The sequence below is a fragment of the Capra hircus genome, chromosome 6 (genome assembly GCF_001704415.2).
Source record: "Capra hircus breed San Clemente chromosome 6, ASM170441v1, whole genome shotgun sequence".
Taxonomy (NCBI): Eukaryota; Metazoa; Chordata; class Mammalia; order Artiodactyla; family Bovidae; genus Capra; species Capra hircus.
The window spans coordinates 45,245,077-45,272,665 of record NC_030813.1 but is presented as its reverse complement, the minus strand read 5'-3'; the positions used below and the strand labels follow the sequence as shown (position 1 = coordinate 45,272,665).

General features: G+C 37.9%; 1 protein-coding gene across 1 annotated transcript in view; it reads right to left on the bottom strand.

The window, feature by feature from the left end:
• The window catches only part of PI4K2B (phosphatidylinositol 4-kinase type 2 beta), a 35,228-nt gene continuing 21,793 nt past the window's right edge, over nt 14,155-27,589 (bottom strand). The window contains exons 6-10 of the mRNA XM_018049344.1: nt 26,761-26,822; nt 22,618-22,717; nt 18,912-19,045; nt 18,290-18,349; nt 14,155-16,548 (exon numbers count right to left, since the gene is read on the bottom strand). Coding sequence (XP_017904833.1) covers nt 16,375-16,548; nt 18,290-18,349; nt 18,912-19,045; nt 22,618-22,717; nt 26,761-26,822 — 530 coding nt within the window. The 3' untranslated portion in view covers nt 14,155-16,374. The remainder of the gene's footprint in view (nt 16,549-18,289; nt 18,350-18,911; nt 19,046-22,617; nt 22,718-26,760; nt 26,823-27,589) is intronic.

Sequence of the window (27,589 nt, the reverse complement as noted above, 5' to 3'; positions counted from 1 at the left end):
AGTAGATTAGCAGCTTCTTTTTTATATCATGTGCTTTCAATTTTCGGGTCTTAAAAAACCCCACAAGACGACCTGCAGAAGTACCAACCACCGACTGCCAGGTTAGCATTTCACTGGCTGGAAAGGAGTGTCAGGATTCTGAGCAAATACCTTTTGAAATGTCATTTAATTTCTAGGGAGTCAGGTTTGCATAAAGCTCTCAGTGTCACCCAGTGACCTCAGGTGCCTTTTCCTCTCGACCCCAGATCAACCCCAGGTGTCACACAACAGAAAACTTTAAAATAGCCTTCGATTCCCAATCTGTCACCATGCTCCAGGAAACATGATATTCAATTCAGAAATGTATGCAATAATCCAAACCCATAAACACAGATGTGTGCTTTATCATCTAAAACCTAAAATCCAAAAGTGCCATTAATACATACAGACAGCTGCTCGGATAGAAACCAAATCTATAACAGAATTTGTACTGCACTTTTCACAAAATACCTATATGTTATGTATCATCCTTGTTGCAAACTCTGAAGTTAGCATTAGCTCTTGTAATTTACATGTGGAGAGAAAGTTGTTCTGAGAGATTGCCCAATCTGCCCAGGGGCACCGAGCTAATGAAGGGCTTAAATACAGGTCTGTCTCACTCTCAGACTCTCAGGCCAAAGGGAACTGTGGCCTGCCTTTTAATTATTGAAGATAAGCAATATTAGAACATAAGTTTAGAGTATTTCAAAATGACAAAAGTTACATCTGTTGTAATAAAATAAAAGTTAGAATAAAATTAGTATTAGAATAAAAACTTCAAGCCTAAGGATTTATTTTTCATCAAAAAACTTTTTATATATATTCTGAAGCAGTTTTGTTCAGTCGCTCAGTTGTGTCTGACTCTTTGTGACCGCATGGACTGCCACAGGCCAGACTTCCCTGTGCTTCATCATCTTCCAGAGCTTGCTCAAACTCATGTCCATGAAGTCGGTGATGCCATCCAACTATCTCATCCTCTGTCATCCTATTCTCCTCCTGCCTTCAGTCTTACCCAGCATCAGGGTCTTTTCTAATAAGTCGGCTCTTTGCATCAGGTGACCAAAATATTGGAGCTTCAGCTTCAGCTGAAGCAGGTTAAAACTTACTGAATACAAAATGATGCTGATTAATAATGCACTGGTGGCTCAGAGGATAAAGCATCTGCCTGCAATGTAGGAGACCCGGGTTCGATCCCTGAGTTGGGAAGATCCCCTGGAGAAGGAAATGGCAACCCACTCTAGTATTCTTGCCTGGAGAATCCCATGGACAGAGGAGACTGGTGGGCTACAGTTCACAGGGTCACAAAGAGTCGGACATGACTGAGCAACTTCACATTCACTTTCACTTTTGCTTAGATACATGTATTTGTGTTATATATTTTCACAGTTCAATCCATGGGCACACTTAACATTTAGGGATCTTCATATAAGAAGCACCGAGAAAAGCAAAATAGCTCCCAGCAATGGATAAATGCAGCAAAAGTTAAACACAACTTTGTTCCAAGTTATATATTTTGTTCCTGAGATTTTATGCTTAATTACTACCATTCATGAAAATATTCTTTTGATATTATGACAGATTAGAACATTTGTTTGATGGAAACCAACTCAGCATCATTATAATTATCATCATCATCAAAAAAGAGAGCTAAATAAGTAAAACTCATTGATTAAAAAAAAAGATGGGACAAGAATTAAGTTTTCAAATAAATGGGAGTGGAAGGAAATCTAGCCATGCTCCATAGACAAGAATATATTTTGATTTGTGAAAAGAGTTCTTGCTGGCATGGCTCTCTGGCTCTTTTTGGGATTTTCTCCCCTACCATGATGAATTTGTTGATAAAAATAGTTGGAGGAATATTATATCATGTTCATGGATTGGAAGAATCAATATAGTGAAAATGAGTATACTACCAAAAGCAATCTATATTCAATGCAGTCCCTATCAAGTTACCAACAGTATTTTTCACAGAACTAGAACAAATAATTTCACAATTTGTGTGGAAATACAAAAAACCTCGAACAGCCAAAGCAATCTTGAGAAAGAAAAATGGAACTGGAGGAATCAACCTGCCTGACTTCAGGCTCTACTACAAAGCCACAGTCATCAAGACAGTATGGTACTGGCACAAAGACAGAAATAGAAATCAATGGAACAAAATAGAAAGCCCAGAGATAAACCCATGCACCTATGGACACCTTATCTTTGACAAAGGAGGCAAGAATATATAATGAAGAAATGACAATCTCTTTAACAAGTGGTGCTGGGAAAACTGGTCAACCACCTGTAAAAGAATGAAACTAGAACACTTTCTAACACCATACACAAAAATAAACTCAAAATGGATTAAAGATCTAAATGTAAGACCAGAAACTATAAAAATCCTAGAGGAAAACCTAGGCAAAACACTCTCTGATGTAAATCACAGCAAGATCCTCTATGACCCACCTCCCAGAGTAATGGAAATAAAAGCAAAAATAAACAAATGGGACCTAATTAAACTTAAAATCATTTGCACAACAAAGGAAACTATAAACAAGGTGAAAAGACAGTCTTCAGAGTGGGAGAAAATAATAGCAATCAAAGCAACTGACAAAGAATTAATCTCAAAAATATACAAGCAGCTCATTCCAGCTCTGCTGCTTCTGCTGCTGCTAAGTTGCTTCAGTTGTGTCCCACTCTGTGCGACTCCATAGATGGCAGCCCACCAGGCTCCCCCGTCCCTGGGGTTCTCCAGGCAAGAATATTGGAGTGGGTTGCCATTTCCTTCTCCAATGCATGAAAGTGAAAGTGAAGTTGCTCAGTCTTATCTGACTCCTAGCGACCCCATGGACTGCAGCCTACCAGGCTCCTCTGTCCATGGGATTTTCCAGGTAAGAGTACTGGCGTGGGCTGCCATTCATGCAGCTCAATACCATAAAAATAAACAACCCAATCAAAAAATGGGCCAAAGAACTAAACAGACATTTCTCCAAAGAAGACATATAGATGGCTAACAAACACATGAAAAGATGCTCAACATCACTCATTATCAGAGAAATGCAAATCAAAACCACAATGAGGTACCATCTCATGGTGGTCAGAATGGCTGCTATCAAAAAGTCTACAAACAATAAATGCTGGAGAGGGTGTGGAGGAAAGGGAACCCTTTTACACTGTTGGTGTGAATGCCAACTAGTACAGCTACTATGGAGAACAGTGTGGAGATTCCTTTAAAAACTGAAAATAGAACTGCCGTACAACCCAGCAATCCCACTGCTGGGCATACACAGTGAGGGAACCAGAATTGAAAGAGACATGTGTACCCCAATGTTCATTTTAGCACTGTTTACAATAGCTAGGACATGGAAGCAACCTAGATGTCCATTGGCAGATGAATGGATAAGAAAGTTGTAGTACATATATATACACAAAGGAATATTACTCAGCTATTAAAAAGAACACATTTGAATCAGTTCTAATGAGGTGGATGAAATTGGAGCCTATTATACAGAGTGAAGTAAGTCAAGAAGAAAAACACCAATACAGTATATTAACACATATATATGGAATTTAGAGAAATGGTAACAACGACCCTATATGAGAGACAGCAAAAGAGACACAGATATAAAGAACAGACTTTTGGACTCTTGGAAAAGGCTAAGGTGGGATGATTTGAGATAACAGCATTGAAACATGTATATGACCATATGTGAAATAGACCACCAGTCCAAGTTTGATGAATGAAACAGGGCACTCAAAGCTGGTGCACTGGGACAACCCAGAGGCATGGGATGGGGAGGGAGGGAGGGGGTGGGGTTCGGGATGGGGAGGGAGGGAGGGGTGGGGTTCAGGATGGGGGACATATGTACACCCATGGCTGATTCATGTCAATGTGTGGCAAAAACCACTACAATATTGTAAGTAGCTTCCAATTAAAATTAATTTAAAAAATTAAATCTCTTATCTAATTCCTGATATAAATGCATTATGAAGTATGCAGGATCACTTGGAAAATATTGCCAAAAATGTTTAACCTGAACCTTTAAGCTTTCAGATCTCACTTCCAGTTTAGAGGAAATACAGGGGATAGAGGATCAAGTAGAACACTAAGAGGAAATAATGAGACAAATCTAGAATGGGGGATATCCCAAAAGGTAACGTCATGGGGAAAGTGAAGGGACTGTTCTCGATGAAAAGATACAAAAAACAAATGTATGAAATTTGATTGGATCTCAATTCAAAGAAACCCAGCTATAAAATATATACTTGGTGAATAATTGAAGATATTTGAATATGGTGTATATAATAAGTAGGATTTTTTGTTGTTGTTAATTTTCTTAGTAGCAACAACCTTGTGGTAAGTAGAATGACCTTTATCTGCTTCTCCTTCAACATGATCTTTCCACATGATTAGCTTAGGCTTCTTCATAGCATGGTGGACTCTGGGTAGTTGAACTTCTTTACATGGCAGCTGACTTCCAAGGGTAAGTGGAGGCTGCCAGGCTTTTTAAAGTTAAGCCCAAAGCTGGCATTGCTATACTTTTGTTACATTCTGATGATCAAAGCAAGTTGCAAGGCCAGGTCAGATAGAAATGGGGTAGGGATAGATTCCACTTCCTGATGGATGGAAAAGCACATGCTTGCAAAGAGGTGAGTGATGATAGCCATCTTTGGAGACTATACCCTTATGTCCAAAAAATGGATTAAATATATCCATTGAATGAAATCCACACTCTCCACAGTACAAATATAGATGTTGAGTAGATGCTCCTATTATAAATAAGAAAAATGTTGAGCGCTCGAATCAAATCCAGTGAAGCATTTTGTTTACAAAGCATTTCATTTCCCCCCACCTTGTAGGCATAGAATGCACAACTTAAGAAGCAAAGATAGAAATGTGCACACACAATCAAAGATGAAGACATTATTCCCTAGAAAACACTTTTAGACCTAACACCATTTTCTGTTTTTTTCTGCCTTTGAGCAGTATCTGACAAGCTCACTGTTCTCCGTCACATCTGACTCTTTGCTATCCCATTGACTGTGGCCGGCCAGGCTCCTCTGTCCTTGGGATTTTCCTGGTAAGAATACTGGAGTGGGTTGCCATTTCTTTCTCCGGTGAATCTTCCTGATCATATCTCTTGAGTCTCCTGTATTGGCATGCGGATTCTTCACCAGCTGTGCTACCTGGGGAGTCCTAGAAGTACCTAAAGAGTGATTCCAAGGGCTGAAACTGCTACAGATTTCTGTCTTCCTACTGCCTCTTGGAGAATCTGGCACACGAGAATACCCATGTTTGTTGAAATCCATGTGTGACATATCATACAAACTGTTGTCCATGAACGAATTCGGATCTTAGCAAATGAGAAAGAGTAAAGCAAATTCGTGTATCTGCCATGTTTGAGAAATGAGCTGGTCTGGTTCACAACTATGTAGAACAGAACCAGGAGGCCAGCAGTAAGCAAGATATTTACTTCAGTTGTCAAAATACTTATTACAAATCCAAAGGTCAAAAAAGTCCCACACGTTATGAAGAGCAAAGTTTCTCAATCTTCACTTCAGAAAATATTTACAGATGGGTGTTCCTATTATTTGTCTTCCATTGAGGATTATGACTAAGCAGGTGGCTGGAACTGCAGCAGCGGCCAAGGGAGAGGCTGATCACGGCCGCCTTCCAAGAGACTAATGCATATGGAGGTGCCTAATAATTTTTGGTTTGGGTAGTGCTATCAGCTGAATTGTGGCCCTGCATCAAATTCATATGCTGGCACTCTAGCCTCCATGTGACCAGATTTGGAGGTACAACTTTTCAAGAGGTAATTAAGATTAAATAAATTGGGGGCATGTAGAATGAATTGGGAGATTGGGATTGACACATAAATGCTATTGATATGATGTATCAAATAGACAATGAGAACCTACAGTATAGCACAAGGAACTCTACTCAGTGCTCTCCGATGGCCTAAACATGAAGGAAATCCCCAAAAGACAGGATGTATGTACATGTGCAGTTGGTTCACTTTGCTGTACAGTAGAAACTAACACAACATTGTAAAGCAACTATACTCCAATAAAAAGTAATTAAAAAACAGAACAAAAAATTAAATGAGTTAGACCCTAATTCAATAGAACTGGTGTTCTTAAAATAAGAGACATGAGGGACATAAGTGCAAGAAGAAAGGCTGTGTGAGGATACAGTGGCAAGGCAGTGATATATAAGGCAGGAGAAAGCCCTCACCAGGGAACAAGCTGGCTGGCACCTTGATCTCGGGCTCCCAGCCCTTCCGAACTGTGAGAACATTTATTTCCACTGCTTAAGCCACTCTGTGGTATTTTTTTTCATGTCAGCCCTAGAAAATTAAGAAAGCTGGCATACAAAGCACTCACATAAATGTGTTCCCAAATAAAAACTTTATTTTAAAAAATGAAATAATTGAAACATATGGAAAACAGAGAATATTTAAAAGCTCACCTAAAATCTGCTGCTCAGATTTTAACAGATGTGGACATCTCGTCATACCTGTTTCAGATTTTTTTAATTTTTAATTTTTTTACATTCATATGAAAGAAATCTGTTTATTGATCTTCCTTTGCAATTTGACAAGAAAAAAGTTGAGATAATGTTACAAAACAATTAGGCCCTTGTGTTATAACTCTGTACAAACATTCCAGCCAGAGGCATCTCCTTTGCAAATAAAGCAAACAACAGATTGTTTTTAAAGAAATAAAATGTTCATACTTAAAATTGGTACCCTTTAGATCTGCTTCCATATCCTCCTAGCCCTGAGGTAACAACTCTTTTGAAATTGGAGGCCAATTTGTATGTTTCCTGTTGACTTTTTAATATATTATACTTAGGTGTATGCATATATCAAAAAGCAAGCATAAGAAAGTACCATTGATCTGCTTTATATTTACATAAATGTGTAAATACTTTTGCAACATTTTTTTCCTTCAACATTGTTTTGAGGCTTATGTGCACATTTTGATACATGTGGCTATCATTTAACTATTTTTAGTGTGCTGTGGTCTTCTATTGCATGGGTATACCACAGTTTACTTATCCATTTTCCTACTAATATTCAGGTTGTTCTCAATTTTTCAGTATTTAAACACTACAGCATTGACCAATCTTGTATATGTTTCCTTGAACACATATACTACCAGCAAACTTGTATCTTCAATTTTACAAGAGGTTGATCTCAAAAATGATTGTACCAAGCTACAGGCTTTTACTTCTCCCAAATCTGATAGGTTTACAGTAGTAATGCACTGTTTATTGTTTCATGAAGAATACTTTACTTACAATGAGCTGTGCAACTTGATGATCTTTGATGAATGTACTCACCTATGAAATCAGGACCACCCACACTCAAGACACAAAGTATTTCCATCATCCCTTGAAATTTCCTCAGGCCTCCGTGGAAACCATCCACCCTCCCACCCCATACCCCACCCACAGGATCCATCTCAGTCCCCAAGTAATCACTGGACTGTTTTCTTTAGCAATGAACTAGTTTTCATTTTAGAAAATTTTATATAAATGGAACCAGATGGTATGTTCTCTTTGTGCCTGCAGATTATTTTGGTTTGTTGTTCAGTCGCTCAGTCATATCCAATTATTTGAGACTTCATGGACTGCAGCACACCAGGCTTCCCTGTTTATAACCATCTCCCAGAGCTTGCTCAAACTCATGTCCATCGAGTTGGTGATGCCATCCAACCATCTCATCCTGTCGTCCCCTTCTCCTCCTACCTTCAATCTTTCCCAGCATCAGAGTCTTTTCTAATGAGTTGGCTCTTTGCATCAGGTGGCCAAAGGATTGGAGTTTTAGTTTCAGCATTGGTCCTTCCAATGAATATTCAGGACTGATTTCCTTTAGGATGAACTGGTTGGATCTCCTTGCAATCCAAGGGACTCTCAAGAGTCTTCTCCAACACCACAGTTCAAAAGCATCAATTCTTTGGCACTCAGTCTCCTTTATGGTCCAACTCACATCCATACATGACCACTGGAAACACCACAGCTTTGACTAGATGGATCTTTGCTGGTAAAGTAATATCTCTGCTTTTTAATACAAAATATAGGTTGGTCATTGCTTACTCCTTGGAAGAAAAGTTATGACCAACCTAGATAGCATATTCAAAAGCAGAGACATTACTTTGCCAATAAAGGTCCATCTAGTCAAGGCTATGGTTTTTCCAGTGGTCATGTATGGATGTGAGAGTTGGACTGTGAAGAAAGCTGAGCGCCGAAGAATTGATGCTTTTGAACTGTGGGGTTGGAGAAGACTCTTGAGAGTCCCTTGGACTGCAAGGAGATCCAACTAGTCCATTGTGAAGGAGATCAGCCCTGGGATTTCTTTGGAAGGAATGATGCTAAAGCTGAAACTCCAGTACTTTGGCCACCTCATGTGAAGAGGTGACTCATTGGAAAAGACTCTGATGCTGGGAGGGATTGGGGGCAGGAGGAGAAGGGGACGACAGAGGATGAGATGGCTGGATGGCATCACTGACTCAATGGACATGAGTCTGAGTGAACTCCAGGAGCTGGTGATGAACAGGGAGGCCTGGCGTGCTGCAATTCATGGGGTCGCAAAGAGTCGGACACGACTGAGCGACTGAACTGAACTGATAGCTTTTTTTCCAAGGAGCAAGCGTCTTTTAATTTCATGGCTACAGTCACCATCTGCAGTGATTTTTGGAGCCCAAGAAAATAAAGTCTCTTGCTGTTTCCCTTGTTTCCCCATCTATTTGCCATGAAGTGATGGGACCAGATGCGATGATCTTCATTTTTATCAATGTTAAGTTTTAAGCCAGCTTTTTTCCTCACCTCTATCAAATTCATCAAGAGGTTCTTTAGTTCATTTTCGCTTTCTGTCATGAGAGTGGTGTCATCTGTGTATCTAAGGTTATTGATATTTTACCTGGTAATCTTGATTCCAGCTTGTGCTTCATCCAGCCCAGCATTTTGTATGATGTACTCTGCGTATAAATTAAATAAGGAGGGTGACGATATACAGCCTTGGCGTACTTTCCCAATATGGAACGAGTCCATTGTTCCATATTCGGTTCTAACAATTACTTCTTGACCTGCATACACATTTCTCAGAAGCCAGGTAAGGCGGTCTGGTATTTCCATCTCTTTTAAGAATCTCCTACAGTTTGTTGTGATCCACACAGTCAAAGGATTTAGCATAGTCAACAAAGCACAGAAGTAGATTTTTTCTGGAATTCTCTAAGATCCAGCAGATGTTGAAAAATTGATCTCTGTTTCCTCTGGCTTTTCTAAATCCAGCTTAAACATCTGGAAGTTCTTGTTTCACGTACTGTTGAAGCCTAGTTTGGAGAATTTTTAGCATTACTTTGCTAGCATGTGGAATGAATGCAACAGTGCAGTAATTCTTTCAGTTAGCATAATGGTTTTGAAGTTCATCCATGGTGCTGGGTTTACCAGTGTATCTTTTTCTTTTTTTTAAAAAATATAAATTTATTTAACTGAAGGTTAATTACTTTACAATATTGTATTGGTTTTGCCATACATCAACATGAATCCACCACAGGTATACACGTGTTCCCCATCCTGAACCCCCCTCCCTCCTCCCTCCCCGTACCATCCCTCTGTGTTGTCTCAGTGCACCAGTCCCAAGCATCCAGTATCATGCATCAAACCTGGACTGGCGATTCGTTTCATATATATTATACGTTATTTTATAAATGTATTTTTTGCTTATCCATTCACCTGTTGGTGAATTTAGGTTCTACCTAGCCGTTTGCTTTCATTTCTCCTAGGTTAGTAAAAGAATGATTGGGTGTTATGATAGGTGTAAGTTTAACTTTATTCATTGTGGGTTTTATTTGTATTTCCCTGGTGATAATGTCAAGCTTCTTTCCATGTACTTACTGGCCATTCATCTTATTTTGTGAAGTGTCTATGTAAAATCTTTTGTTCATCTCTTTAAGTTACCTTCTTATTCTTGAGTTGTACAATCTCTTTATATACTTTGCAATTCTTTATCAGATATATTTGTCAAATATTTTCTCCCTGTTTGTGACGAGAAATTTTAATTTCTGAAGTATCTTTTGAAGAGCAAGATGCTTTAGCTTTCAGTTCAGTTCAGTTCAGTTGTGTCTGACTCTTTGCAACCCCATGAATTGCAGCATGCCAGGCCTCCCTGTCCATCACCATCTCCCTGAGTTCACTCAAATTCACGTCCATCGAGTCGGTGATGCCATCTAGCCATCTCATCCTCTGTCATCCCCTTTTCCTCCTGCCCCCAATCCCTCTCAGCATCAGAGTCTTTTCCAATGAGTCAACTCTTCGCATGAGGTGGCCAAAGTACTGGAGTTTCAGCTTTAGCATCATTCCTTTCAAAGAACACCCAGGGTTGATCTCCTTTAGAATGGACTGGTTGGATCTCCTTGCAGTCCAAGGGACTCTCAAGAGTCTTCTCCAACCCCGCAGTTCAAAAGCATCAATTCTTCGGCGCTCAGCCTTCTTCACAGTCCCAACTCTCACATCCATACATGACCACTGGAAAAACCATAGCCTTGACTAGACGACCTTAGTCAGCAAAGTAATGTCTCTGCTTTTGAATATGCTATCTAGGTTGGTCATACCCTTTCTTCCAAGGAGTAAGCGTTTTAACTTTAATCAAGACCAATTTATCAATTTTTTCTCTAATGGTTTGTGCCATTTATGCTCTAAGAAATGTTTATGAAAACAAAGTTAAGATTGTCTCTTGTTTTCTTCTGTGAATTTTAGCTCTCACACTTAGGTCTCTGTATGGGGTTAAGGTGAAAGTTCTGTGAGTGTGTGTGTGTGTGTGTCTAGTTATCGCCACACCATTTTTTGAAAAGACTACCCTATTCATTGAAATGCCTTGGCATCTTTGTTGAAAATTAGTTTACTATGTGTAACTAATATTTACACATTTTTTTCTGGATTCCCTATTCAGTTTCATTGGTCCATGTGCCAGCTAAGTTGATTCAGTCATGTCTAGCTCTTTGCGACTCCATGGACTGTAGCCCACCAGGCTCCTCTGTCCATGGGATTCTCCAGGCAAGAATACTGGAGTGGGTTGCCATGCCCCCTTCCAAGGGATCTTCCTGACCCAGGGTTGGAGCCTCTCTTTAAGTTTCCTGCATTGGCAGGCGGGTTCTTTACCTCTAGCACCACCTGGGAAGCCCTTCATGTCTATCTTCATCCCAATTATCACTGTCTTGATTGCTGTAGCTTTGCAAGTTCTGAGACCAAGTAGCCTATAAGTCCTCCACATTTTATTCTTATCTCATAGTTTGGCCAAAACATTTCCATACACCTTTTAGAATTAGCTTGTCAAATTAAAAAAAAAAAATCCTGATGGCATTTTGACTGCATATAGACAAACTTGGGAGCGGCAACATCTTATTTCTACATAATCATGGCATTGCTCTCCATTTATTTAAATCTAATTTTTCTTTAAAATAGCTGGTGTAGAGGGCTTGCTTATATGTCTTTGGTTGAACTTATCCCTAGGAACCTAGTATGTTTTGCTGCTACTGGTATCTTTGAAGATTTTCTAACTGATGTTGCTGGGATATAAATGTTGCAAAATTCACTTATCAATTCTAATATAGTTATTGGTAGATTCTTTTAAAATTTCTACGTGCATAATTATGACAACTGTAAAAATGACAATTTTCTTTGCAATCCTCATTCCTTTTAATTCTTCCCTGCCTTTACTGAGCTGGCTAAGCTCTCCAGTACGATACTGAACACAAATTGTGAAAGCAGACATCCTTGTCACATTATTGATCTCAGAGAGAAAGTACTTAAGTCAGAATTCTGACCCCCGAAGATGCCCACATTCTAGCATCCAGAATTTGTGAATATATTACATGGCCAAGGGGAATTAAAGTTGAAGATGGAATTGAGATTACATGTAAACAAGCCTTAAAATAGGGAGATTAGATTACCTGTGTAGGCCCAGTGTAATAACTTGTTATTACAAGTGTAAGAAGGAAGCAGAAGGGTCAGAATGATGTGATGAGAAAAGCATTCAACCCACTGTTGCTGGCTTTGGAGACGGAGGAAGAGGGCTACAAGCTGAGGAATGTCTGAGGTTCATAGATACAAGAAAGGACAAGCAAACAGATTCCTTCCTAGAGCCCCCAGAAAGAAACAGCCCTTTGATGCTTTTATCAGCCTTCTCATCTGCACAGCTGTCAAATATGGAAGTTTGTGTTGTCTGAAGATTATTTATTACAGCAGCAACAGATAACAAATACAGGAAACTTCAGATTTTCCAGCAGTAAGTATGATGTTTGCTGCAGAGTTTCTATGGATATGTTGTCTGTTTGCTCTTGGGTTCCTTCTAGTGTATTTCTTACACACAGTTTCAACTCTAATATTCTTCTGATCTCTGTCAGCAGTCAATTTATTTCCTATTGCTTACTCATCCAATTTTTCTTTTTTTTAATGTAATCAACCTCTTTTTTTTTTTCCCATCGAATTCCTGAGCTTTTCTGATTTTGATGTTGTATTGTTCTTTCTTGGCTTCTATCATTTCTTTAAGTCCTTCAGCATTTTAACAAATATTACTGTTTTCCTCTGCTTTGTAAATGTTTCTAGGATACCATCATTTTCTGTAGGTGTGTTATCCTGTCTTCTTAAAGTATGCCTCACCATGTGGTCATGTTTAAAATGAGATGAACTTTGTCATACTTTGCTCCTTTATTTTCAGAAGATTTCAGTGTACGTGGTGAGGTGGGCCTGGAATTTCCTGGTTTTGTGGTTCTAGGTTTCTCTCTTCTGCAGTTACTACAAATCATTAGATAACATTAAAAAAAAATAACTTATTTTTAAATTATTATTTTTATCTTTTTGACAGTGCTTCACAGCTTGTGGGATTTTAGTTCCACCTAGGGATTGAGCCCAGGTCCTGGGAATGAAAGCACTGAGTCCTAGCCACTGGACCAGGGAATTTCCAGATGATGTGTTTTTTTTTTGTTGTTTTTTTGTGGTAAAAGCCACATAATATAAAACATACTATTTTAACCATATTTAACTGTACAGTGGCACTAGGTATATTCCCAGATGACATGGCTTTTTATGTACCTTCTTATCATCGTCTGAATTGTCTTATCTGGTCCCCTGCTCCAAATGTATCAGGACCTTTCTCTCCTTTATCCCCAGGGTCCTTTCCTTGTTGATGTCTGTTTTGTTCCTAGTAGTTTCTCTCAGCGTAGGCCTCTGTGCTCTCACCAGATACTTCTGAGAACCCTCATTACCTCCCTGCAGGCTCCTTTTACAGCTGCCACTTGAATGCTGACAGCCCTCTTCCAATTCTGATTGTGATTTTGAATGCAACAGTTGATACTGCCATGATGACTGGGGCTCCTCCTTCTGGGGCTGAGGACATGTGGGCAGGTTCTGGGACCTTTGGCTCTTAGGACCATCACAAGACTCCCTTCCTTTCTCTCTGCTCACTCCTCCAATGCTGTTGTTCCCATTTGATCCTATTAGTTTCTTGGGTCCAGAGGGATATTCTTCCACCTAAACTTAGTGAAGATGGTGTCACTGTGACTTTTCTTTTGCTATCCCAGTTGCTCTATGAGGATCTGACATTAAATACTCACTGTGGCTGCCATCTAACCTTCTGTAATTGGTTTTTAATTTTTAAATGTTTTATATTTTTCTATTTATACTGTAATACCTAGGATAGGACAGACTATGGTAAGTTTTAACAAATAAATGCAAAATCTTAGTGACTCAAGCCCTTATTTCCTGCACATGTCACAGTCCAGTGCAGATGGCATGCTCTACTGGTAGGTTTCCAAGCAATGACTCACATGCCCTGGGTACTTCCACTTTGCAAATTCTTTGTTTATAGCCAAATGAGAAGACGGGAGAGTGGTCAACAGCGACCACTGGTTGTGATGCAGTGAGTTTTATTGCCAGATATGGAGGTCACGTAACATCATTGGCCGGACTCCGTCACATGACTCCAAACTAACCACAAGAAAGGACTGGAAACAAAACCACACCGAGAACCTCTTCCTCAACTCTGTACAGCTGCCCAAGCAATTTCAGGAAAGAAAGTGAACTATGAAACGGTACCCATCTCTTTGTATATCTGTAAAACGATTTAAGATGTAATCTAATCAAAGAACTGGTCACCACTGTTTTAATAAGGTTTTAATTCCATTAGTACAAAACTTAAAAAAAAAATTTGTAAATCAAGTCGTTTTCAAGCCTACAAAAAAACATGTCTCCATGTTTGCTGACAAATTTGGAGAATAAGGCAGCTTACATTTAAATAAAAATTAAAAGGCCTCTAATTATAAAGATTCCAGTTACATGTCTTTTGGAATGATAACATATTAAACTGTACTAACATATAAAGTAAGAAAATGGTGGTTTGGCATCATTCATAAACATAAACATATTCACAAACATTCTAAATATTCAATATACATACTTCAGGAGAAATCTAGAAACCAATCCTTTTTATTACCTTTAGTCTACAGGTTTAACACTACAAATATACTCACTGAAAAAATTAACGATATTTTTAAAAAAACCGAAGTTCATGAAAATTTACAAAATACAACCAATGTATTCTGACTTATAATCATATCTTAAATATTTCAGCTTTATTTTTCTGACCTGGTCAGATCATTTAAAAATATTTTCACACTATTTAATTTTAGGATATAAAACAGTAGCAACTTACTAAGTTTATGTTATAAAAATTAATATAGCAATTATCAAAATACTGAAAAAAACTGTCTTATGAGAGCAGTATCCAGATCATAAAAACTTATTTCATTAAGAAAACATCTTCAAAAGGCACATTTTAATTACTGGTGTTTATCTGAAGACGGTAGCTTGAGTTTTGAATTTCCAGTCAGTTTTTCATTATCTCAATATGAAGATCATGGAGGGTTGGAGAAGGTAAGAAAACACAGGTTTCCAATGGACATCACCAGGACAGCAGTATTCTCACTCGTCACATCCACAAAGACCAAGAGAAAGATGTAGACGAAGGGAGGACTTCTGTTCTAATTCAAACTTCAGGAAATACTTTTTACATAAAAATAACTTAGTTTAAAAGATTACAGGACAGAAAGCTTGAAAAACACAAGGCCAAGACCACAAACTGCCCAGTTTAGTCTGAGTGGTGATGTTACTTGTTTGGAGCCTAAGAAGAGAAAGAAGCTTCTGCTTGCTTCTCTGGGATCAAATCTTAATATGGAGCTCATCTCAATTTAAATTACTCAGTGAGTTAAAAGTACTACAAATTCCCAGCATGTCAGACATATTGGTGTTTAAAATAAAATAAAAATGACTTTATGGTTATCTCTGTCATGTTCCCCTTTAATGGGGGCTGATATTCTAAAGTTGAGTGTAATTATAACATCACTAATTCAAGTACTCTACAAAACTACTATTATTTTTAAGAGGTTATGTCCTAGGTCCTCAAAATGCCATCCAATATACAGTTTGAATTATGTTTTACTTTTCAGTGAAGTTTAATACTAATTGAAGTACTAAATTGAACCAGATCAGTACTTGAAAGTACTAATTGATTAAGTACTGACCCCATGCAAGAAACAGAAGGGATTTTTTAATGCTATTTTGGAATTTCAGAATACTGGAGATCCATCTTCATTTCATATTATTTCCCTCAAGTCTCAATTGAGTGTTTCCGTTTATTTTTTTAAAGGTGGGAGACATCATTAGATTTTTTTTTCCTCACTGTAAACAAAATAATTGACAAAAATATTCTGAAGTATGAAAAAGAAAATGGTCATCAGTTACTTAAACAAAATATAATTTTCTGGTCCCTAATAATGGTCACGTTAGGAGTATTTATTCAAGTTCTAAAATAGCAGCTTTTAAAATTAAGACAACATTGCTTTATTCTTACCTGTTTTTTATTAACTACTCTATTATAGCTCATAAGAGCACTTTTATCCTCAAAAGCCTTTTATAATGTAAGAAGAATTAACATGACCATTCTTGTCAATGTTTAAAAAGTATATAAAAAGTTACTGTAGTCAAAGCCATCAAACACCTTATTTTTCTGTTTGGAACTCAAGAGTAATTATCAAGTCATTTTAGAATGTGTAAACTATGAAATTACCTTAAACTAACATCAACAACATAAAATACAATTTCTCTACAAAAATATAAGAGATATATCACTCTTCCCTGAAATAGAAATTTAATATTTGGACAAAAAACTGTAAACTCTGATTACATTCAAAAGATAGCCTTTTAGAAACTTATATTATTTGAGGCTCTGGCAGCTGGAGCTCTTACCAGCAGATTTACGTGACAGTATGTTTTAACCACACAAGGCCAAACAGTTGTTTCTCTCACAGCTGCTACCAGGAGGAAAAAAATGGCTTCCTGCAGTGGACAGTCTGGGTGAATGAATTGCTGAGCTGGATGATCCGACCCTGCCCTCCACCCTGACTGCGCTCCACAACCACACAAGGCATCTGCACCAGCTGGACAGGAGTCTTCCTGTCTCTCAGTGCCTGAGTGAGGTTTAAGATCTGTGGAAGGAAGAGAGGTTTTCATCAGCTCAAAAAAGGTAAAGGCCTCAGTTCACTGATATTATTTTAACTATCTATTTATAACTACAGCTTTTATTTCATCCATTTATGCCCAACAGAGACGGTGATGAGGAGTACCTGCTATCAATACAAATATGCGGAGGTATGTATGCTTGTACATACACATCCCTATACACAAACAAATGCACAAGATTAGAATTAAATAATTTTTGCCAGTTGACAACTCTGAATATTCTAGAATGCATCTACATCCAGAAGAATTGAATCAGAGACGGAATAAAGTGAATGGTTCCACATACATACTCCATTGATACTGGTCCTAAACAGATACTGATCTAAATAGTCTCATTTTTACTAAATACTTGCCTTACCCACTCACTCAACAAATTTATTGCATGTTCACTGGAATTATTAATAGGACCTAGTATGAAGACATTTCTTTTAAAATTTGACTAATAATGTTTATTAAGTTAAAACTTTTGAATTTTACATTAAATAGCAGTAGGGTCACGATCAATCTCAAGAAGAGCATTCATTGCCTATTCTACCTGTGCCTATTTGGAACACTGGACCTCAGAAATACTAATTTACTTGAAATATATTTTTAGACATTATCTGAAAAAAATGGCAGAAACGTGAATAACTACTCCAATCCCTTCCATGTGGAATCTAAGGCCCTCCAAAATCTGACTCGCTAGCCTGCTTCTCCAACCATTTCATTTACTATTTAAAACTTATGACTCCAGCAAAGCCCTGTGTAAGTACAACAGAACACCAAGGGGTATGCAAGCTAATAATCTGTCCTCTTCCCTAGCCCCGGGCCTCATCAGAGGAAGGGCTCCAGGACAGGAGGAACTTGTTTTTACTCACTGCTTTCTCTCAATCACTAGGACAGTTTCTGGCACTGGTTCTGTCAATAAGCAATTAATGAATAAATACCATAGTTATTTAATTATATCCATTTGTTAATGTTACACAATAAATAGTGCAAAAACTAGACTTGTCTTCTTGGTCACAGGTCTGCAGCAGCTATCTTAAATGAAATGCATCTTTTAGAAAGAAAAAATTAATTAGTAAGTCACTGAATGACCACGTTTGCACTATAGTTTATTTTTATTTCAAATCTTTCTTTTGGAATCTAAATATTAGTAGTAGAGTAGAAGAGGCAGAGTCACCTGTAGGTTAGCCTAGCCTTCAGGTCCACACTAGCAGATATAATTAATACCCTGTGTTTCTAATTAAAGGAGGTGAAAAGGAGCAAGAGGACTGAGTTACAACTAGTACTTTTATGTCCCAAGTAGTGCTCGTCCTTGGTGACACGACTATTTACTGACTGCTCTAGCCAAACATGTTCTCTGAGGAAAATCATCCACAGGGAACAGAACTTGGTATTGAAACATTCAAGCAAGTGGATTTGAGAAGGAGAAAGATACTAACACTCAGGAAAACAGATATTAAAGTGAGGACAATAATTAGCAGTAGCAGGAAACTGATTAACCAAATAATACACAACAAAGTAAAAAAAAAAATCTAATATGGAAACAATACGGGGGAAAAAAAAGAGTAATGAAATCAACTTTATTTCTAATCATCTGAGCTATTTTGGTTCAGAATAAAGGACAGTACTGAGAGTTGTCTCTGCGTCACAATGGAGGAAAAAAGTTGACTACTATTTCAGTGAGCTCTTTTCAATGAACAAGATCTTAAAAAAGTAACCTACCTGACCCCTCATCACAGACATCTGCTTTTCAAAAGTGGCTTTGTCAAAATTTCTGTCAATCTATCACAAACAGAAAAGGAAACATTATTATAAAAAATCAAGCTCTTTGAAAAAAACACCTGAAAACAAATGAACTCAACTTAGTACATGAGATCATTACAAAGCATTCCTAACAGAAAACGTTACACAAAAAGATTGTTTTTACTTGATGCATTTTTGTGTACATCTTAGAATGACAATAAATACTCTTATACTCCAAATGGTTCCAGAAAGGATTTAAAATTACTTTCCAGCCAACACCTTTAGGCTCTTTTTAAGAGAATCAAATAATAACAGATCACCAAACATTTCTTATAATTCACAGAGTAATTTTGTAAAAGTTCAACTTTTGAAGAAAATAACTTCCCAAATTATAATGTAGTCTCATTTCAAAGAATACTCGAAGTTTAACTTCACAAATTTATGCTCCTATAAAGAAAAATGCTAACTCCTTTCTGTTATGCCAGGTTCTATTGCAAGCAGTGATATCAGAAGCAGTAAACTGCAAATTAGCTCTATTAGGAAAAACTCTTTTAAGATTTATTTCATTTTCTGAAATAGTTAAAACTAAAAATCTATTTACCTTAAAAAGTTCATAAAGATCTTCACATAAATCTTGCACAAAGTTCATGTCTGAAATATACGGCAGAACCAAGTTTTTTATTTCTTCAGAAAAAGGAACTTTTGCTTGAGGAAGCCAAGCCCAGTGAAATGGATCTAAAAAAAAGTATTCTTATCAGTGAAGGGAAATAGTTTATTTAGACTCGCATTTATTCTGTATTTTTCTGTATAATTCCTGGGTTAACAAAAAGACAGGAGAAATTATTGGAACATTTACTCTTTGCCATCTAAGTTATTCAAATTTCTAAGTTTAGATGGTTAATTCAGATGGCTTCCTTGGTGGCTCAGAAGGTAAAGAATCTATCTGCAATGCGGGAGACCCAGATTTGATCCCTGGGTCGAAAAGATCCCCTGGAGAAGGGAATGGCAACCTACTCCAGTATTCTTGCCTGGAGAATTCCATGGACAGAGGAGTCTGGCAGGCTCTAGCCCATGCAGTCGCAAAAAACTGCACAGGACTGAGCAACTAACACTTTCACTTTCAGATGGTAAAGCACAGCAAGGTATTTACCTGAGCTGGTTAGGTTTCTGAGTTTTAAACAGGAAAATAGTTAAGTTTTGATAATGAGTATATCTCCAACAGCCCTATATCATATCTGAATGTCTGGCTGCTGTGTTTGGAAATTGAGCAGTACCTATAATTTGTTCACAGCCCCAGATATCATGGCTGCGATCTCCCTGCAGTTTCACCCACAAATGGTCAAGAATTGATGACTCATTGGTGTGTGTGTTTGTGTCTGTGCTTAAAATTTTAAAACATTAGTAGGTCAATAGGTCAGAGAAGGTGATGGCACCCCACTCCAGTACTCTTGCCTGGAAAACCCCATGGATGGAGGAAACTGGTAGGCTGCAGTCCATGGGGTCGTGAAGAGTCAGACATGACTGAGCAACTTCACTTTCACTTTTCACTTTCATGCATTGGAGAAGGAAATGGCAACCCACTCGAGTGTTCTGGCCTGGAGAATCCCAGGGATAGGGGAGCCTGGTGGGCTGCCATCTATGGGGTTGCACAGAGTTGGACACGACTGAAGCGACTTAGCAGCAGCAGGTCAATAGGTAAAATGTTCTAAAATTTTAAATCATTAGTAGGTCAATAGGTGGGCTTCCTGATAGCTCAATTGGTAAAGAGTCCTCCTGCAATGCAGGAGACCCCGATTCGATTCCTGGGTTGGGAAGATCTGCTGGAGAAGGGATAGGCTACCCACTCCAGTATTCTTGGGCTTCCCTTGTGGCTCAGCTGGTAAAGAATCTGCCTGCAATGAGGGAGACCTGGGTTTGATCCTTGGGTTGGGAAGATCCCTTGGAAGAGGGAAAGGCTACACCCACTCCAGTATTCTGGCCTGGAGAATTCCATGGACTCTATAGTCCATGGGGTGGGAAAGAGTCAGACACCACTGAGCGACTTTCACTTTCAGGTCATTAGGGAAACTGCTTTGAGAGAGAAAAGATTCATCATTTTGGGCTAACTCTAGTTCTCGCCCATGAAGACCATTAAATATACACAGTGCCAGGGCTAGAAAGATAATCTAGATATAGGGTGCATATTCAGATTCTTGCAAGAAAATGTAAGGTTTATGACAGTATGATACCCTACAGAACTACAGTTCATTCAAGGAGAATCTCTGACTCTTACCACTCAGAAAGCCCCAAGGAAAAAAACTTTGCCTTTAGAGTCATTTCTTCTGAATTCTCCTTTATCTATCTCTTGAATACTACGGAAAACACAGTCCATTCCAAACAAAGCCTTCCCCTGACCAATTATATAAAAGAAAAGCTCTGATTTTTTGCCTGTCTCTAATTCCAATCCCTGCCCTTCAACTTCTTCTATCATCGTTCACACTCTCCCCTCCGGCCACCAGTCGACTCATAAGGCTCTTTCCAAAAGTCCGTGTGCAGTCCTCATGCTACTTCACGCGACTTTGCAGCAAGCAGCACTGTTCTCTATCGTCTCCCTCTGTGAAATGCTCCCCTATGTGGTTTTTGGTGCTACCACTGTCTCAAACTTTACCTTGTCTTTTAAGCCATTTCTCTTTTGCTAGCTTTTTCTCCCAGTTTCTACACCACCACTGCCAGACTCTACACTTCATCTTTTCTCTCCTTCACTTACTAAACATTCATGAAACGTCTACTGAGTACCTACATATCTCACATTGCCCTAGTGACGGCATTTGTTCACCATGATTTTCCCAGGTGCAACACCACCATGGCTTCCACTTAACAAGGTGACAGTCTAAACTGACATCCTCAATACCAACCTCCTAACCTAGGGACTGAATCCAGATCTCCTGCGTTGCAGGCAGATTCTTTACTGACTAAGCTGCCAGGGAAGCCCAAGAATACTGGAGTGGGCAGCCTATCCCTTTCTCCAGGTGATCTTCCTGACCCAGGAATAGGACTGGAGTCTCCTACATTGCAGGCGGATTCTTCACCAGCTGAGCTCCCAGAGAAGCCCCACCAAACATTCATGAAACATTTATTGAGTAGCTACGTATCTCACATTGCCTTTGTGATGGCATTTGTTCACTACGGTTTTCCCAGGTGATAGCAACACCGCCATGACTTCCGCTTACCAAAGTAACAGTTTAAAAATTACATCCTCATTACCAATTACTCTTTCAAGTTCTAGATCCTTATTTTTTGGTGTTAGTGTTGGTAAAATTTTCCAGGTGTATTGTAGGCATCTTAAACTTGACACCTTTAAAAGGCAATTTGTATCTAGATTCCAAACCATTAGAGGTTAAAAAAAAAAAAAAAAGAACAAAGACATCTCAAGTCAGTTTAACCAAAGATAGGAAAGAAAAAAATTGAAATTCATGGTAAATAGGAAAAAAAAATGGTAGGAAAAGTTCAAACACATCAGGAGTTTATTGTGACAAACTACAGAGTTAAATGTAGCTATTAAAAGGATCTCAGATTGGGCAAAAAATCTTCAACTAGGAGCTATTTATATGTCATATACTTAAAACAAAATGATGGAAGTTGAAAATGAAAGTATAGAATAATACAAGTAAATACTAGTAAAAAGAAACGAGGCATAGCAATATTACAACAGACAAAATAAGAAATGGGGAAAACACTGTGAGGGATAAAGAGGGATGTATTTTACACTAACAAAAAGACCAAGTCACCCCAGCAAGATAAAACACTAAGACTTTGAGTGTGAAATACAAAGCAAAAAGTACATAGAAATACAAGAAGAAATTGACAAAATTGCAATCACGGTGAACTTTGTCTCAAAATTAGCAGATTAAGTGGTTAAAAAATGGGTCAAGAATATGATTTGACTAACTAACAAGTTTTCATTAGAAGACAGACTTGGTGCTCAACCACATTCTTCTCAAAAATAGTCCTTTAAATTGGCCATAGATCAAGTTAGCAAAGAATGACTTAACAAATTTCAAATTTGGAAAGCTATTAAATTTATTTTACAAGGCTAACACAAGCCAAGAAATCAAAATCAGACAGTCACTCAAAAATAAGGAATGAAACATGGCAAGGCTCACAGAGTGTATTACACATCTTTGCATCCCAAGTGCCCAGAACTGAGCTCGAATGACTGTAATAATATCCAGCTTTTCCTCTACTATTTTGATATCCATAAATTTCATTCCCATCCTATTCTGAAAAAGGGATCACTAGAGATTCTATAAAAATTTCTAAATACTCACATGCTCTCCACTCATCAGGATGTTTAAAAGGAAACGCTAGACCGTTATCAATTGCAGCTATTTTAATAAATGTTTCTTTATCATCAGTCCATTTTGTATCCTAAAAGGGAGAAAATAGTTGATATAACAATTTATATGCATATTTCCAAAAGAAAAAATGTATAATAATCATTGAGCTTTAAAGACATTTTACCTGAAGAGTCTATAAAAATAAACTTACCAAAAAGTACCAATTTACCATTTAAGGGAAAACAGGGTCTTAAGAACCAGTAAAACCTTCATAATCACTACTTTTTAACTTGCTATTACAAAGTTATACAGTAATAGTTTCATTCTTTTCATCTTTGGGGAAGAAGGCTTGACATAAAATATTAAGACTTCAAAATGTGTAGTTCTGTATAACAGGCTCTAGGTTCATCCACCTCACTGCAACCGACTCAAATTCGTTCCTTTTTATGCTAAGTAATATTCCATTGTATTATAGATATCTGTACCACATCTTCTTTATCCGTTCACCTGTTGATGGACATCTAGGTTGCTTCCATGTCCTGGCTATTGTTAAATAGTGTTGCAATGAACCCTGGGGAACATGTGTCTTTTAGAATTGTGGTTTTTCTCAGGGTATATGCCCAGTAGTGGGATGGCTGGGTTATATGGTAGTTTTATATAGAGTGAGGTAAGTCAGAAAGAGAAAAACAAACATTATATATTAACGTGTACATACGAAATCTAGAAAAATGGTACTGATTAACCTATTTGCAGTGAAGGAATGGAGATGCAGATGTAGAGAAAGGACTTATGGACACAGCTGGGTAAGGAAAGGGTGGGATGAACTGAGAAAGTAGCATTGACATGTATACACTATTATGTGTAAAACAGAAAACTAGAGGGAAGTTGCTATACAACACAGGAAGTCCAGCCTGGTGCTCTGTAATGACCTAGAGGGAGAGGTGACATGCGAGGGAGGGGAGCGAGGCTCAAGAGGGAGAGGATATACATATAATTTTGATTGATTTGCATTGTTGCATTGCAGAAACCAACACAACATTGTAAAGCAACGGTCCTCCAATCAAAAAATTTTTTGAAAATAAATATTATGACCATGTATACCAAAAGATGTTAATTATGTGATGGGATGGAGGTGTTAGCTAGCCATACTATGATAGTCATTTCACAACACATACTTGTATCAAATCATCATATTGCACACCTTAAAACTGCATGCACGTCAATAATACCTCAATAAAGTTGGGGAGAAAAATAAATAAAATGTGTAGTTCTGGATAATTAGATGTTAGATGTGTTGCTTAAATGAATGTGTGTGTGTTAGTTTCTCAGTTGTGTCTGCCTCTGTAACCCCCATGGACTGTAACCTGCCAGGTTCCTTTGTCCATGGGATTCTCCAGGCAAAAGTACAGGAGTGGGGTTGCCATTTCCTCTCTAGGGGATCTTCCTGACCCAGGGATCAAACCTGGGTCTCCCACATTGGCAGGCGGATTCTTTACTCACTGAGCCACCAGGGCTTAAATGTATGGTATTTGCAAAATACTGATATTTTTAAGATAATGATGAAGTTACCTTACTAAAATAAAGTCTTTCCTAGGGTTTCATGGAAAAAATTAGTTCAAATACAAAATGTTTCTAAATAAAACTTTCCAACAACCATGGCTAAATGTAATAAGGTCTGGTAGAAGGAACCTCAAGATACTCTTGATTACAGAATGTAAGCCATTTCTAACTTCTCCATTCTCCTGTAATGAAAATGCAAGCCTCAGGAGCAAGACAGTTTTCATGTTGAAGAGCACTTCTTATCTAAAAAGAGACATTGTCATTATTCAGTGGTCTAGACTTTGAAAAGGTGAAAAAGATAATTTTTAAATTAAAAGTATTAGAGTGAAGGTACAGATGATACATGTCAGAGTTGTTTGTTAGTTTGTATCAAATATCTTATCTCAATGAGAATGCACAAAATAGTTCAGAGCAAAAGAATAAGGTTTTCAGTAAAATCCAGTTGCTTTAGATATACCAATAAGATATATTTAGAAACTATTATAAGCATGTATATTTTTATATGTGTATTTTTAAACCCACTTCTGCTGTGTCATTTATTTTTATTTCTATCATTTTTTTCTATTTACAACTTCACTGAGGTATAATTTACACACAATAAACTTTACACATGAAAGTGTACAAGTCAATAAGCACTGAAAGATATGAAACCACCCAGATGTTTCCCTGTGTCCTTTAGCAGTCTCCTCCCTCCCTCTATCCCACCCCGGGCAAACATCATCTGTTTTCTGTCCCTAGGGATTAGTTTGCACTTTCTAGATTCTTATATAAAAGGAATCAGACGGTATCTTCCTTTTTGTTTAGCTTCTTTCACTCAGCAGGGTTTTGAGATTCATCCACATTATTGCATGTATCATGTGTGTTCTTTATTTATTGCTGAGTACTTTGAATATGTAATTTCAAAATTCTTTGATGAACTATGAAAACTACAAACTTTTTAAAGTAATGTAACAGCTTTAAATGATAAGAATCAGTTCAGTTCAGTTCAATCATTCAGTTGTGTCCAACTCTCTGTGATCCCATGGACTGCAGCATGCCAGGCCTCCCTGTCCATCACCAACTCCTGGAGCTTACTCAAACTCATGTCTGTTGAGTTGGTAACGCCATCCAACCATCTCATCTTCGGTCATCCCCTTCTCCTCCCACGTTCAATCTTTCCCAGCATCAGGGTCTTTTCAAATCAGTCAGCTCTTCGCATCAGGTGGCCAAAGGATTGGAGTTTCAGCTTCAGCATCAGTCCTTCCAATGAATATTCAGGACTGATTTCCTTTAGGATGGACTGGTTGGATCTCCTTGCAGTCCAAGGGACTCTCAGCACAGTTCAAAAGCATCAATTCTTCAGTGCTCAGCTTTCTTTATACTCCAACTCTCACATCCATACATGACTACTGGAAAAAAAAAGGGTTTGACTAGATGGACCTTTGTTGGCAAAGTAATGTCTCTGCTTTTTAATATGCTGCTTAGGTTGGTCATAACTTTTCTTCCAAGGAGCAAGTATCTTTTAATTTCATGGCTGCAGTCACCATTTGCAGTGATTTTGGAGCCCCCAAAAATAAAGTCTGACACTGTTTCCCTTGTTTCCCCATCTATTTGCCATGAAGTGATGGGATCAGATGCCATGATCTTAGGTTTCTGAATGTTGAGCTTTAAGCCAACTTTTTCACTCTCCTCTTTCACTTTCATCAAGAGGCTCTTTAGTTCCTCTTCACTTTCTGCCATAAGGGTGGTGTCATCTGCATATCTGAGGTTATTGATATTTCTCCCAGCAATCTTGATTCCAGCTTGTGCTTCATCCAGCCCAGCGTTTCTCATGATGTACTCTGCATAGAAGTTAAATAAGCAGGATGACTCTGCCTTGACGTACTCCTTTTCCTATTTGGAACCAGTCTGTTGTTCCATGTCCAGTTCTAACTGCTGCTTCCTTCCTGACCTGCATACAGATTTCTCAAGAGGCAGGTCAGGTGGTCTGGTATTCTCATCTCTTTCAGAATTTTCCACAGTTTGCTGTGATCCACACAGTCAAGGCTTTGGCATAGTCAATAAAGCAGAAGCAGGTATTTTTCTGGAACTCTCTTGCTTTTTTGATGATCCAGTGGATGTTGGCAATTTGATCTCTGGTTCCTCTGCCTCTTCTAAAACCAGCTTGAACATCTGGAAGTTCACGGTTCACACACTGTGGAGGCCTGGCTTGAGGAATTTTGAGCATTACTTTACTAGCATGTGAGATGAGTGCAATTGGGTGGTAGTTTGATCATTCTTTGGCATTGCCTTTCTTTGGGACTGGAATGAATACTGACCTTTTCCAGTAAAAAGAATATCAGTACTGAGCTGATATTATCCTTCTGTACTAATACAACATACAAAATAAAATTGCACAGAGATTTCAAAAACAGAATAAAAAATGCAACATAAGCAGGTGAAGGAAAGAAAGAAGATGATAAAAAACAGAAAAAAGAAACAAAAACCAAGGATTAAGGTGAAGGAAATGAGGAAGTGATGAAGAATAACTTCAAGGAATTTTTATTAGACACTGATAGTGTGTTTATATATGCATATATATTAAAATTCCCTCACCGTAATTTCATCTTCATGTGTCTGCTTTTCACATCTGATTAACCAGTTATCATTTCCCCTGTCTTTCAAAACAAATGAAAAATCTATTACTTCATTTTTTATAGATATCATAGCTTAATATCAAGCAGAAAAATCTAGTCGCCTCTTCAATTTTGAGACCTGCGTTTGTTATCTGTATCATATTAACACATTAAAGGCTTCAATTTAATACATATAAACTAAAAATACTCATAAATGTTAGTTAACATTTATTGTTTACTCTGTGCCAGACATTGTTGTTAAGTGCTTAACATGTACTAACTCATCAAATTCTTACAAAAACTGTGTGAAGTAGGTACAATTACTGTCAAGAACTTTTAAATCAGCATTATTAGAAAGGATAATTTCTCTTCACCTTAGGGAGAAAAACTATACCCCTGTTACCAAGCAAATTTCTGGATGGGCTCTTACCTAATGTCAAGACAAGAGTACTCTAGACACCAATTTTTTAAAAAACTGGAATAGAGTTGATTTATTGAACACAACATTGTGTTAGTTTCAGGTGTACAGCAAAGTGATTCAGGTAAATACACAATTTATCAGATTATTTTCCATTATAGTTATTATAAGATATTGAATATAATTTCCTGTGCCATACCATCTCCTTGTTGCTTATTTATTTAATGTGTAGCAGTTGGTACCTGTTAATCCCATACTCCTAACTTGTCCCTCTTTCCTTCCTTCTCCCCTTGGGTAACCGTAAGTTTGTTTCCTACGTCTGCAAGTCTGCTTCTGTTTTGTATGCACATTCATTGGTATTACTTTTTTCAGATTCCACATACAATTGACC